At 35.8% G+C, this 12,850-nt stretch overlaps 1 protein-coding gene across 2 annotated transcripts in view; it reads left to right on the forward strand.

Moving 5' to 3' along the window:
- Nucleotides 1–2,545: 2,545 nt before the first annotated feature.
- Sntg1 (syntrophin gamma 1) overlaps nucleotides 2,546–12,850 on the forward strand; it is a 303,666-nt gene continuing 293,361 nt past the window's right edge. Inside the window, exons 1-2 of one of the 2 annotated variants that reach the window (XM_028769474.1) lie at nucleotides 2,546–2,584; nucleotides 11,242–11,376. In XM_028769474.1, coding sequence (XP_028625307.1) covers nucleotides 2,558–2,584; nucleotides 11,242–11,376 — 162 coding nt within the window. In that variant the 5' untranslated portion in view covers nucleotides 2,546–2,557. Of the gene's footprint in view, nucleotides 2,585–11,241; nucleotides 11,381–12,850 lie in introns of both variants that reach the window. The other variant, XM_028769465.1, reaches the window with a different exon arrangement.

The following is a 12,850-nucleotide window of genomic DNA, read 5'->3' on the forward strand; positions in this document are numbered from 1 at the left end:
ACACACACACACACTAGTTCTCCTATATAGAAAGGAAAAATGGTGTAAGGAAGAAATCAGAAAAATAACATCTTCCACGATTGCCTCAAATAAAATAAAATATCTTTGGGTAACTCTTTCCAAGCAAGTAAAGGCAAGTATGATAAAAACTTTAAAAACTGCAGATAACAGAAGGTTGAAGTTCTCTCACACTCCTAGATAAGTTACAGTAACATAGTAAACATAGATATCTTACTAATGGTATGTACAGATTCAAGACAATGTCCATCAAAATTCTAACAGATTTCTTTACAGACCTTTGAAAGGCAGGTCAAAAGATTTTCTACTTGTTACAGATCATAACCAGGAAACACCTGGCCACACTTTATGGCCATGAAACACTGTTTTTCCCAGGGAATGAATGAAGGACTAATTACCACCAAAGAACATTTTGTATGTAATCTAAATGTAATTGCCAAATAATGGGGGAAATAGAGTTTCTGCTGGCCATCTCTTATCACCAATCAAAGCTTCAAACACCATGATTTAGTCACATCTGATTGAGATGTTAGCCAAAGGGGCCTCATGATAATCCCCAAGCAATCCAGGCTATTGTCATGACTATAGAAACGTACTGCAAGGCCCCATTGCTGAAGACAGCACCTATATTGAATATGGAGATGTCAAGGTCTCAATCTGAACTAGGCCTCACAGACTTGGCTAGCCTGGCTTTCAAGGGCATGCCAAGAATCTGCCTTGCCTGTGTCCATCTTTCCAAAGCTGGAGATAAATGCTGTATTCCTCCTCCTCTCTCTCTCCCCCTCCCCCTCCTCCTCCCCCTCCTCCTGCGTCCCCCTCCTCCTGCTTCCCCCTCATCATTCCCCTCGTCCTCCTTCTCCTTCTGCTCCTCCTTTCCCCTCCTTCTACCCCTCTTTCTCCTCCTCCTCCTGTTCCTTCTCCCCCTCTTCCTCCTTCCCTCCATCTCCCCCTTCTTCCCCATCCTCCTTCTCCTCCCCCTCTCCTCCTCCTCTCATTTTCATATATGTAATGGATTGATGTCAGGTCTATATGCTTCTCTTTCTGCTTCTATGCTCAATACACGTTTTCCTTCTTGTGCAGAAAGGAAAGCCCTTTTGTCATATGGTTACTAATGATTTGTTATATAAAAGTATGGCAAGAAGTCATCTTATGTGTTTTAGTAAAATAAAATTAATTTTACCATCCACAAAACATATCGTGCATTCTTTATATGGTACATGAAATATTCAGCTTCTACTGAAAATTTGCCCAGTTTCAATTCTGTTGAAGTCAACAGTCTTTGACAGTTAAGACTCTTCCCACATGAATTTTCTTTACTTACTTGATCAAGCATTCCTTGATCTCATATAATAAACTATGATACAGGAGAAATATCTTTACTCTTTCAAAGACAGATATTTTTGGGCAGCATGTTTTTCTATTTGAAGACTATATACAATTCTCTAAAGTTTTCTGTATGTAATCATTGTGCTTAGCTGGATATTATTTTGTTTAAATCTGTCAAAAGATGCTATTTTTGTCACTGCTTGGCTTTTTTATGTTTAATATATATTGTAAACAAAATGCTAAAATAAAAGTTTTAAAATATTGTTTGGGGTGTGCCTAGCTCTGTTGCCTGCCTATGGATCCTGTTTCCCTAACTGGGCCATCTTGACTGGCTTCAGTGGGAGAGGAAGTGTCTAGTTCTGCACTGACCTGATGTGCCAGGGTGTGTTTGTATCTAGGAGGGCTTCCCTCCACCTCCCCCCTCCCAGTCTCAGAGGAGAAGGGGAGAGGGGCATGAGGGGAGGGTCTTGGGAGGGAGTACTGGGAGGAGAGAGGCAGCTGCAATCAGGATGTAAAGTGAATAAATAATTTAATGGAAAAATCCAAATGAGGTGTCTCACTAGCCTAATTCATCTACTTTAATATTAAAAAAACATTCTATGCATTTATATCTTTATTCACCATTTAGTTATACAGTGGCTTCTAAGTCAAAATATTTGTTGGTTACTTTTTTCAATTATTTTAATTTTATGCAAACCAACAAGTAACTTGCTTTATTTTATCATAACGTTGATGAATAAAAATTTAAGTTCCAGAGAGAATTATCCATGCATGTAGCTTTTCAATTAAAAAGAGTAAAATTATTTAACTTTTCATTCAAGAGATAACCAGATGAAAGGCAATATTTAATTAAACTCTTTGAAATCCTCTCCCCCAGAAAGTCAGGTTTCAAAACGAATGGTACAACTAAGGAAGAACCAAGGAAAGAGGCTGGTCACATGGCCAATCAGCCTGTTCGGAGGCAGGTGGAGGTGCCTGGGATGTTCTTCAGTGTTACTCTAGATAATCGCAAGCTATCTATACCTCCCCAAAGCTTGATATGAATATTTTTGAAGTCTTCTTTTCCCTATTGTTCTGTTTCTGTTGACTATGCTGTTTTCCCACAGAAGTATTTTGGTTTCTTGTGTTATGTTTGTGTTCTTCACTGACCTCCATGCTACTTGTAACAATCCTTTCTGTCTTTACAGACCCACCTTTCACAGTGCCATAGCACATGGATTTCAGAACTACCTGTGAGGAGGTAGGTCAAAAGATTTTCTTTCTATTTGTTACAGATTATAACTAGGAAACACCTGGCCAGACTCTATGACCATGAAACATTGCTTTTTTCAGAGAATGTGTGGATGACCAAATTTACCACCAAATTACCACCAATTACCACCAAAGTACATTTTATTCCCTAATGATAGAAACACAAGCACTATTAGATATATGTTACCTCTTATGATGTGAACATTATGTCAAATAAGATATTGGTTGGCTACCGTACAAGTTCCATGCCACCATTGCCCTAGCATATTTTGCAGGTAGGACAGATCACCAGTGTTTGCATTTTGGTAGGCTGCAGAGTACCTGATCACACTATAGACAGTAGAACATATCGAGGAAGAATCCATGTAGGTGCAGTCTTGTCTTCTCCATGTTCAATGACTTGTGTGTATATTGCCTTCTGCAATGGCGTCCCACTGTCTGTTTGCAAACAGCAACCCATTGATTTAACAACCAGGAGTGTTGTATGGAGATTTCCATTGGACCTCCATAGCCAACAACTCAACTGAATGCAACCCAGGACTCGTACTGCAAGCCTTGTTTGGTGACAAGAGATGGGTGTTTGGGACTCTGCCTCCTCCATTATTAGGAGATCTCATTAGACTTACCTTAAAAAATTTTAGGAAGTTTTCACTAAAGTTTTATAGCATTCCTCAAGTTCCCCCAATTCTAGCTTCTCCTTCTGCATTCCCTCTTTCAAGCTTAGGTTCCCTCCTGCTCCCTATCTAATTCTATCTTTTCTTGTCTCTCCTCTTCTCCTGTTCATTCATAAAATCTATTCTACTTTCTCCTCCCAAAGAAACCACAAGAAACCAGCTAGTCTCTGCCTCTATACCCAGCCTTTCTGGGGTTTGTGGCTAATATGCACATATATGTGAATGACAATTTGTGTTTACTGTATTGCTTGTTGCTTGACTACTTGTGTCTATTGTATTGATAGTTCCTCAATCTAGAACTGATCTTAATACTTGCACGTAATTAAAATGATATAAAAGCAAAAAGGAGGAGGAGGGATGGGATAGAGTGGTTCTAGGGAGGGGAAATGGAGAAAGAAGATGGCATCTAAAATGTAAATAAATAAAATACTCAATAAAAAGAAAGAAAAAACCTCATACTTTTCTTGGACTGTGCTGAGAATGATTTTTTCCATCTATTTGCCTGCAATTTCCAGGATGACTTTTGTGTTTAAGATCTGTGTAATAATCCATTTTGTAAATATGCCACCTATTCATCCATTCTTCTGGTGAGAGACATTTAGGTTGTTTCCAATTTCTGGGTATTATGAATACAGCAGCGATGAGCATGGTTCAGCAAATATCTCTGAGGTGGGACGAAACATCCTTTGGATATATGTGTAAGAGTGGTATATACAGCTGAATATTGAGGCGGATCAATTCCCAACCTTTTAAGGAACTACAGAATTGATTTCCATAGGGCTGCACAGGATTGCATTAATTAAGAATGGAGAAATGCTCTCCTTATTTCAGAGCTTCACCAGCATGAGCTTTCCCTTGTGTTATTGGTGTTAAATATTCAGACAGGTATAAGGTAGAATCTCAGGAGTTTTGATTTCCATTTCCCTGATAGAAAGGGGTGTTGAATAGTTCTTTAAATGTTTATTGGCTATATGAATTTCTTCTTTTCAGAATTCTCTACTTAGATCTGTACCCCATTTATAAATTAGGTTATTTGATATTTTGACATTTAGATTCTTGGCTTTATATATTTTGGATATTAATCCTCTATTAGATGTGGAGTTAGTAAAAATATTTTCCTGTTCTGTAAGTTTTGTATTAATGATAGTATCTTTTGCCTTACCGAACCTTTTCAGTTACATACGGTACCACTTATTAATTGTTGATGTTAGCACTTGAGCTTACAGCACTGTGACTGTTAGGAAAAAAAAATCTCCCATGCCAGTGAGTTTGAATCTATTCCTCACATTCTCTTCTATCAGATTCATGTATATGTTTCTATGCTGAGATCTTCAATACATTTGAACATAAGTTTTGTGTAGAGTGATAAGTATGCATTTATTTGCATTCTTCTACATGCAGACATGAAGATTGAACAACAACATTGTTGATGATGCTGTTCTTTTTCTAGTGTGATTTCTGTTTTTTGTTTTTTGTTTTAAATTAAAAACCAGATGTTCATAGGAGTTTGGACTTGTGTCTCAGACTATAATTGGAATCAATTGGTCAATGTTTGTGTTTTGAGCCAATGCTATGCTGGTTTTCTTACTACAGCACTATAGTCCAGCTTGAAATCAGGAATGGTGAAGACTCCGGCAGTTCATTTATTGTTTAGGATTGTTTCAGTTATCTTGGATTCTTTTGTGTTTACATATGCAGCTGAGAATTTTTCTTTCAATATATGCAAATAACTTCTGGAATTTTTATGGAGTTACCTTAAATCTGAAGATGACTTTTGGTATGATGGCCATTTTTATTATGCTAATTCTACTGCTCCATGAGCATGAGATATCTTTCCATTTTCTAGTATCTTCTATTTTCTTCTTCAAATCCTTGAAATTTTTTCATACAAGTCTTTCATTTCATTGATCAGAGTTACCCCAAGATATTTTATATTTAAGACTGCTGTGAAAGAAGTTGTTTTCCTAATTTTATCTGAGACTATTTGTTATTTATATGTAGGAGAGCTACTGATTTCCATGAGTTAATCTTGTATCCAGTTACTTTGCTGAACATGTTTATTAGCTATAGGAGTTCCACAGTGGATTTTATTTGATCACTTATGTATACAATCATATAACGTGCAGATAAAGGTATTTTTACTTCTTCCATTACAATCTGTTTTCTAATGATCCCTTAAGTTGTTTTATTCTTCTAGAGAGTGGACAGGTTGCCTTTAGTAGAATTACTTTGATTTTCTCTTTTTTAGTTGATCTTGGTTGTGGGCTTGCTGCAAACTACATTTACTATGTTTATTTAGTTGTGTTCCTTATGTGCCTAGTGTTTCCAGGACTTTTATCATGAGGAGGTGTGGATTTTGACAAAGGCTTTTTTATTGAATATTTTTGCACCTATGCTCACAAGGCAAATTGGCCTGTAATATTATTTCTTTATTGGAACTTTTTGTGGTATTTGTATCAGGGTAACTATGGCTTCATAGAATGAATTGGATAGTTATCCTTCTGTTTCTATTTTGTGTAATAATTTGAGGAATACTGGAGATAAATCTTCTTTGAATGTCTGGTAGAATTCTGCATTCAAACCATCTGGCCCTGGGCTTTTTACAGTTCTGAGATATTTAGTAACTACTTCTATTTCACTAGGGTTTATACTTATGTTTAAATTTCTTATCTGATCTGATCTTAATTTAGCTTTGACAAATGGTCTCTGTCAAGAATATTAGCTGTTTCTTTTAGAAGAGAGTAGAGTGTTCAACCAGGCAATGCTTATTTCATCACTTCAGAAAGTGAGGAGACAGTGAAAGAGTTCACCCCAGAAGGTATTGATATTATACTGTGTAAGAGACTGGAGGGGTGAATTTAATGGAACAGAATGAGAGGGGAAGATCTACAGAAAGCCTGGAAGGTGTGGTCTGTAGGTGAGTAATAGGTGCCTACTGGAGTTGGGGGCTTGGACAAAACAATAAGTGCAGAGAGGAAGGCTACAAGTGGATGGTCTGCAGGATCCATAGGAGATGTGGTGAGGATATAGCTGGTGTTCTGTTACAGAGCTAGGGAGACTGGGGGATTAGATATGGGTGAGGGCAGGAGTAGTGAAGGTCTTCAGTTGTCTTGCCTGTTTCCCTGATCTGCTTTTCATGTGTGTTCCCAGTGAATGCTTGGTGGTTTTGGAGGCTGTAATAATGGGATTAGATCAGGGAAGGATGGGACAGAAGATCTTTGTGATTCACTGGGATGAAGTCAGAGCAGAAAGGGCAATTTCCAGAGGGTTTTCTGTTTGTTTGTTTGTTTGTTTGTTTGTTTTTTGCTACAGTGATAAGGATGAGATTCAGGAGTTTGGATCTGGATGAGCAGGAGGGGAGATGTGGGTATGCTGTTAAATTGTTAAATTGTGCCTTATTAGCTATAAAACTTGGGATTTGTTTGTTTGTTTGTTTTACCTTTTCCTGTTGTGTTGTCTGTGTTCATGTCTGCCAGAGTGGGTGTTGTTAGTACATATGATATTCTTTACAGAGATTTGTCCTTGATTTTGGATGAATTAGTTTATTAAGTAAGCAATCAACAGTAGAATACGAAACGTAATAGAGGAGCAGATCTAACACCTCAACCAGCAGAAACCTCCTTGGGAAGCTCAGGAACCAATACAATCAATCACAGACCCCGATAAACAAAGAGGGCCCAAGGAAGAACATCTTGTCCTGGCTGTGACTTCGCATTAGTGGTTCCCATCATAGGTGTTTTTATATCATGAGATAAGCAGTATCAAAATCTTTTGCTATGAAGATACCTAGGGATTATTTAGCTTTCAGTTTTGTTCAAGGACACATGTTTTAGTCAAAAGATTTACTTTCCTTCTGTTATAAAGGACACTGTAGTCTCATTTTGTGTTATACTGTTAGTATTCTTTTTCATTTTTTTGTAACAAAGCTGGAGTAGGGCATAGCCATCCCTGAGCAATGAACATATAAAGAAACATTAAGTCAAATATGCTTGAATTCTAAGTTAGGGTCTCAACTTTATCTTTAGAACCAGCTTAACAAGCACATGACAATTTATTCATGTAATGTATATGACAAGAGTTCAGTGGACAATCTTTGTTTCTGTTCTTGCCTTCCAACTTGACTGAGAGAATTTTTAGTGTTCCGGCAGACTTGAAAGCTTCTAGAGATTTACATCTTCACCTTTTATATTACTTTGTAATTCAGGGGTAACTTATGTGTGTTACTGTGTCCAGCTTTTCATGAGATCTAATGATTAGACCTCAAATGTTCATATGTACAGATCAAATGATTTAATTATGGAGCCATTTCACTAGCCAAAGTTATATATTCTTATAGCACTTCTATTTCCAAGAAAACGTTACTCTCTTGTAAGTAGTAAAGGTATATGAAGCTGTGTAGGTGGAAGGAGACACTATGACCCAGACAGACAGTGGGTCAAATACTTTATAAAAGTGAACTGTCGTGAACTTTTGAGATTGCTATGAGATTTACTAGACCTCTTTTTAAACAAAATTGTTTTGCTGTTTTTGTTTGGGATATTTACTAGATTCTAGTTAAAGTACAAAGGATTTTTTTTTTATTTCTAGGTATTATTGTGACTGTCTTACTTCTGCTTCCGTGATAGCCTTTATTTTTTCTTTGCAATAAGACCTATGGGATGCTGAACAATTTTAGACTATTATACTAGTTCTGGAACACCATACTCTTGCTCAACATGGAACAATTAGTCTTCTATATTTGTCTGGATTTGCAGAAACACAGAGCTGTGAGATAGTCAAGTGTCTGAAGATTTTCAAATCTATGAAGATGTCTCAAAGACATTCTTTGAAATTTATAGGCTCACAGCATTTAAGTATCCAGAAATCATAAAAATAGTCAATATAGCTATTACTTTGTCTTTGAGGAAATCAAGTATTTTTATGAGATGCCAACTGTTGTTTAATTATTTGGTTAAATGTAATGTCATGACATGTAGCTTGAAATGTCCTATAATACATTTAAATCTCTTTTAAGAGATTATATTGTTATAAAATACATTAGAATCTAAGATATACTAAACAAGACCTATTTACTCCTGACTGTTAATAAGAAATAAGGATAAAAACAAATGCTGATGTTCATGAGATCTGTAATGTTACCAAGTGAAACTGGAGAGATAGTTTAGCAGTTGAAAGTATTGTGGTTCAGTTTCCAGTACCTATGTGGTAATTCCAAATCACCCTCAGCTCTGTTCTAGTGTAGCCAATACTTTCCTCTGACTTCTTCAAATACAAGGCACTCAAGTAATGCATAGACATACACATATAGAAAACATTCATATACAGAAAATAAATAAAATTTAAAGAATAAAGGATGGAAGCCAAGTCTATTGCTTGTAAAGAAATTGAAGAAATCTGATTAGATAGTTTCTGTTTAAAAAGCACTTTAAGTAATGAATATTGATTTCTTTTTTCTTTTATTTTTGTGATTATGATTTAATTTCAAATTTTCTCTCTTCCCTTTCCCCTAGATTATTTATATTTATGACTCCTTTTAAAACTAATTGATATGGCATGTATATTTGTGTATATACATATATTTCTAAGTATAACCTGTAAATACCCTGTAATATTAGTTTCATGCTTGTGTTCAGGATTGACTATCTACACTGGACAAACAATTAGAGTGTTCTTCCATGGGGAGGGCTACCACTCCCACTCTCACATCTAGCTTTTCTCAGTTACCTTGTAGTTCTTTGTGTGGGTTTGAGGCTTCCTGGGATTTTCTCCATGAAGTTTGACATGTTCATTAGTGTACTTGTTAAACTCAGTTTCAAGTCATATTGAGTGAATTTCAGCTTGAGATTAGAACAAAATTTCCAACAGTTTTCACAATGTCTGTAAATGTTCTGTCATTTTCTTCCTATGGAGTTCTGAGGATTGGTTGATATGAAAGATGAACAAACCTCAGGAAGCATTGAAGATAGCCTGTGTCTTGAATTCAAGATAATCAGCTGAGATTTAATGCTTTGTGTAAAAATAAACACACCCATCTGATTACCATGCTCAACCAAGAAGAGTGATCTGCTGAATAGCAATATTAAGTGTTAAATGTATTTGTGTAAACACTATAGAACATTTTAAAGAAATAGACTTCAGCTAATGTCCATAGATAATCCTATTCCAATATCAAGCCTGGCACTATTTATTTAAGTACACACTGTCCATAAATAAAATAAATACATACCCTAGTGTTTTACCCATTAAACAAAGCACAACTCAGTAATTATTAAAGAAAGGTAGCACCTTTGATGTAGTAATTGTTCCTGTTGACTTCTTGATTCATATAAGAGTCAGGAAAACAAATTTAGAAGTCCCCAGTTTGTTTGTACAATTTCCAACCAAACTGTTTAAGTAAAACAATGAAGATCCAGCTCTTAATGAAAAAAGTTGAAAGTCACCCCATCAGAAGTTATTTTAAATTATAAAAATTTTACCAGTTTTAGGATGGCATTTGTGACAGAATGACCTAAGATAGGCTCAGTCTTGTTTATGAAATAAAAAAGGGGGAGAGGTAGAGAGCCTTCGGGGCTGCTTGGCAAGAATCTGACATGGGCCAAGGACAAGGAAATGTCCTGCTTGGAAGGAATCTGACATTGGTCAAGGACAAGGAAGTGGGCATCAGGCAGGATTCTGACATTAGGCTAGAACAAAGAAGTAATTTCAGGCAGGAATCTAAATATTAGGCTAGAACAAAGAAGTAGGCTTCAGACATGAAAATAACTTTGGGCTAGGACAGGGAAGTAGGCTTAGATATTTTGGTCATCCTGATAAGCCCTTAGAAACAGTGATCAAGGGACTGTTCCTGGAACTTTGTTTATTGCCTTGCCTGTTCTTTGACTATTTGTGTTCATTGTCTTGCTTGTTCCTTGACTATTTGCATCTATTGTATTGCTGGTTCTTCAACTTAGAACTGACATTAATACTTACATGTAATTAAAATGGCATAAAAGCAAAAAGGAGGAGGGGGAATGGGATAGGGGGTTTCTAGAGAGAGGAAATGAGGAAAAGGAATGACTTCTGAGATATAGATAAATAAAAATATCCAATAAAAAATTTTGCCAGTAAAAAAAATAAAAAAAAACAGTGAGCATACAATAAAACTATGTTAGCTTACAATAAAACCTGCTTTTAAAAATATCTGTTAGTTTTTGTAGTTTGCAGAACTCTCACCTTCATTCTTTTATAGAGTTTAAATTTTTTATTTTTGGTGTGTGGGTGTACAAATACATGTGTGCATACGTGCTCACAAGTAGAGGAGATAACATAGTAGAAACTTATATATATCTTAAGCATGAAGTTTCAATTTTGAATTTTATGTCAGAGACATAAAATAGCTTAATGTTTAATTAGGAAAGGATGAGGCATGAAGACCAGATTTGCTAGACAGTTCTTTTTTATCTTTCTTTGGAGTAATTAGAGTTACTTGAAACTGATTATACACATGGTACACTATCTATATCTATATTTATATCTAAACAGATAGATAGATAGATAGATAGATAGATAGATAGATAGATAGATAATAGATAGATATAGGTAGAGAGGGAGAGACTATATATATCACAGACTATAACTTACAAACCTTAAGATATTGAATTATATGCAAATCAGAGTGCATTACCTTTATATTTAAAATATTAAACAATAATTTCATCATTTATCAGTGTAATGCAACACCTTTGATGCAGCCTGAGTCGCAGTTTGATCTCTTTGGCACAGTCTCCATTATTTGAGGTCTCTATTATCTGAAACTCCGTATTCCTTGAAGTGGTTATCCATTCTTTAGTGCCTCTGTGAATTCATGTGTGAATGGCTGAGAGCATTGCTCTTAGCCCACAAGTGTTATCCATCACATTTTGCTGTAAATAATTCTGAGAATTGTAACCTGAGAATTGAGCATTTTTCTCTTTCTTGCTCTTTTTATCTGAAGACGAAGACAGGGGTTTGCTTGCTACAAGATGGTAATCAAGAACCTTTTAAAGTGCGGCTACACCTTGCCAGAGACCTGCTGATGCTACAGGAGCAGGATGTGCTATGTGTGTCTGGTGAGCCTTTCTATTCTGGTGTAAGTAGCTCTTCCATTGGCATTTTTTTGGGGGGGGTGGCTTGTGCTTTTTGATGATGAAGATGCTTGCTCATAGAAAACTCTGAACATATTTTCTCTTACTCTTGGAACCTAGTCAGTGGTCTTGTAGATAATTTTTGTTCACATTGCTCAGTAAGCTATACCTACCTTTGTTTGAGAATACTGATTTATTCCACAACACACTATAGAGAATTCTCACTTTGTCTACCGAGTCCTTGCTACTATACAATAGCTGCATTTTCTTATCATGAGAGAGTCTGGTTTATAGTGGTGGATCCCAATGCCCTCTGCCTTAGTCTTATTAAGACAACACACTTTCAGGAGTAGTATTGAAAGTGATGGTAGTAATCATCTCCCGACGTTCTTGAAGAGTGATAGCCAAATTCCCTAAATTCAGTGTGAATTATTTTCCCATGAGACTGTATCTGAATGGATCTGTAGACATTCAGGAGAGAATTATACAAGAAAAGTTAGCAACTAACACTCAGTGTTCTAACAGATGTGTGATGGTCTACTGAATTCAGCGTCTGGGGGAAAAACACAATCCAAAACCAAAGTCTTGTTTTATCAAACCAACTGGGAAACATCTTAGTAGCATATCATACTATGAAAGACATCCTTAGGTGAGATTTTTTTAGATAGAATATTAATCATAAAACAGCGCAAGTTCTACAGTTTATCAGTCATTATATTCCATTACTGAAGACACCATTACAACCTCAGTGAAATATGTCTACTCAAGGGATATAGAAAGCATGCAGTTTGTCAGCATGGAGATTTAATTTATGCTTTGCTGATAGACTCCCCTTGCAGAGTTATGAAGGTGGTGAACAGTACTGATTTAGAGTCAACATATCTTTTCTTACTAACAACATTTAGGAGTCATACAATGTCTGAAATCAATAGTCCTTTGCTACCTTAAAATGAGAAACATTTCACAAACTTTTAACTATTAATTTTTACAAACCATTTAAATTATCATAAATCATGGGCTCAATGCTGAGGCTGTCTAAACTCTTCTTGTAAGCTTGCTTATTAAGAGAGCAGTACTTGGTTCCTTTTGTTTTCTAGAGAAGAGGTATGATTCACTTAACTCTGGAATAAAAATATCTTAGAGGTTGTAGATGATTGATTTTTTTAATTAGTAAAGTTTAATACTTTACTGCTGAAATAATAGGATTGGTATGAAACTTGTCAGTTAAAAGACCTCAAACACATGGATCCACTCTTTTTTTCATTTTTATTGCACTATTTACAAAGTACAGAACTCAGAATGAAAGAGAAATTTCTCATAGCAATGACAATAAAGGCAAAACAAAATGTTTGACAAAATTCATCAACCATCTATAAGAAACACTTTCAGCAAAATAAGAACAATGTTTTTGATACAGGGCTGTACTGAACACACTCTACTTACTACAGCAAACATCTATTTAAGACTGAAGTAAGTTGG

The sequence above is a fragment of the Grammomys surdaster genome, unplaced genomic scaffold, assembly GCF_004785775.1.
Source record: "Grammomys surdaster isolate TR1022 unplaced genomic scaffold, NIH_TR_1.0 64, whole genome shotgun sequence".
NCBI lineage: Eukaryota > Metazoa > Chordata > Mammalia > Rodentia > Muridae > Grammomys > Grammomys surdaster.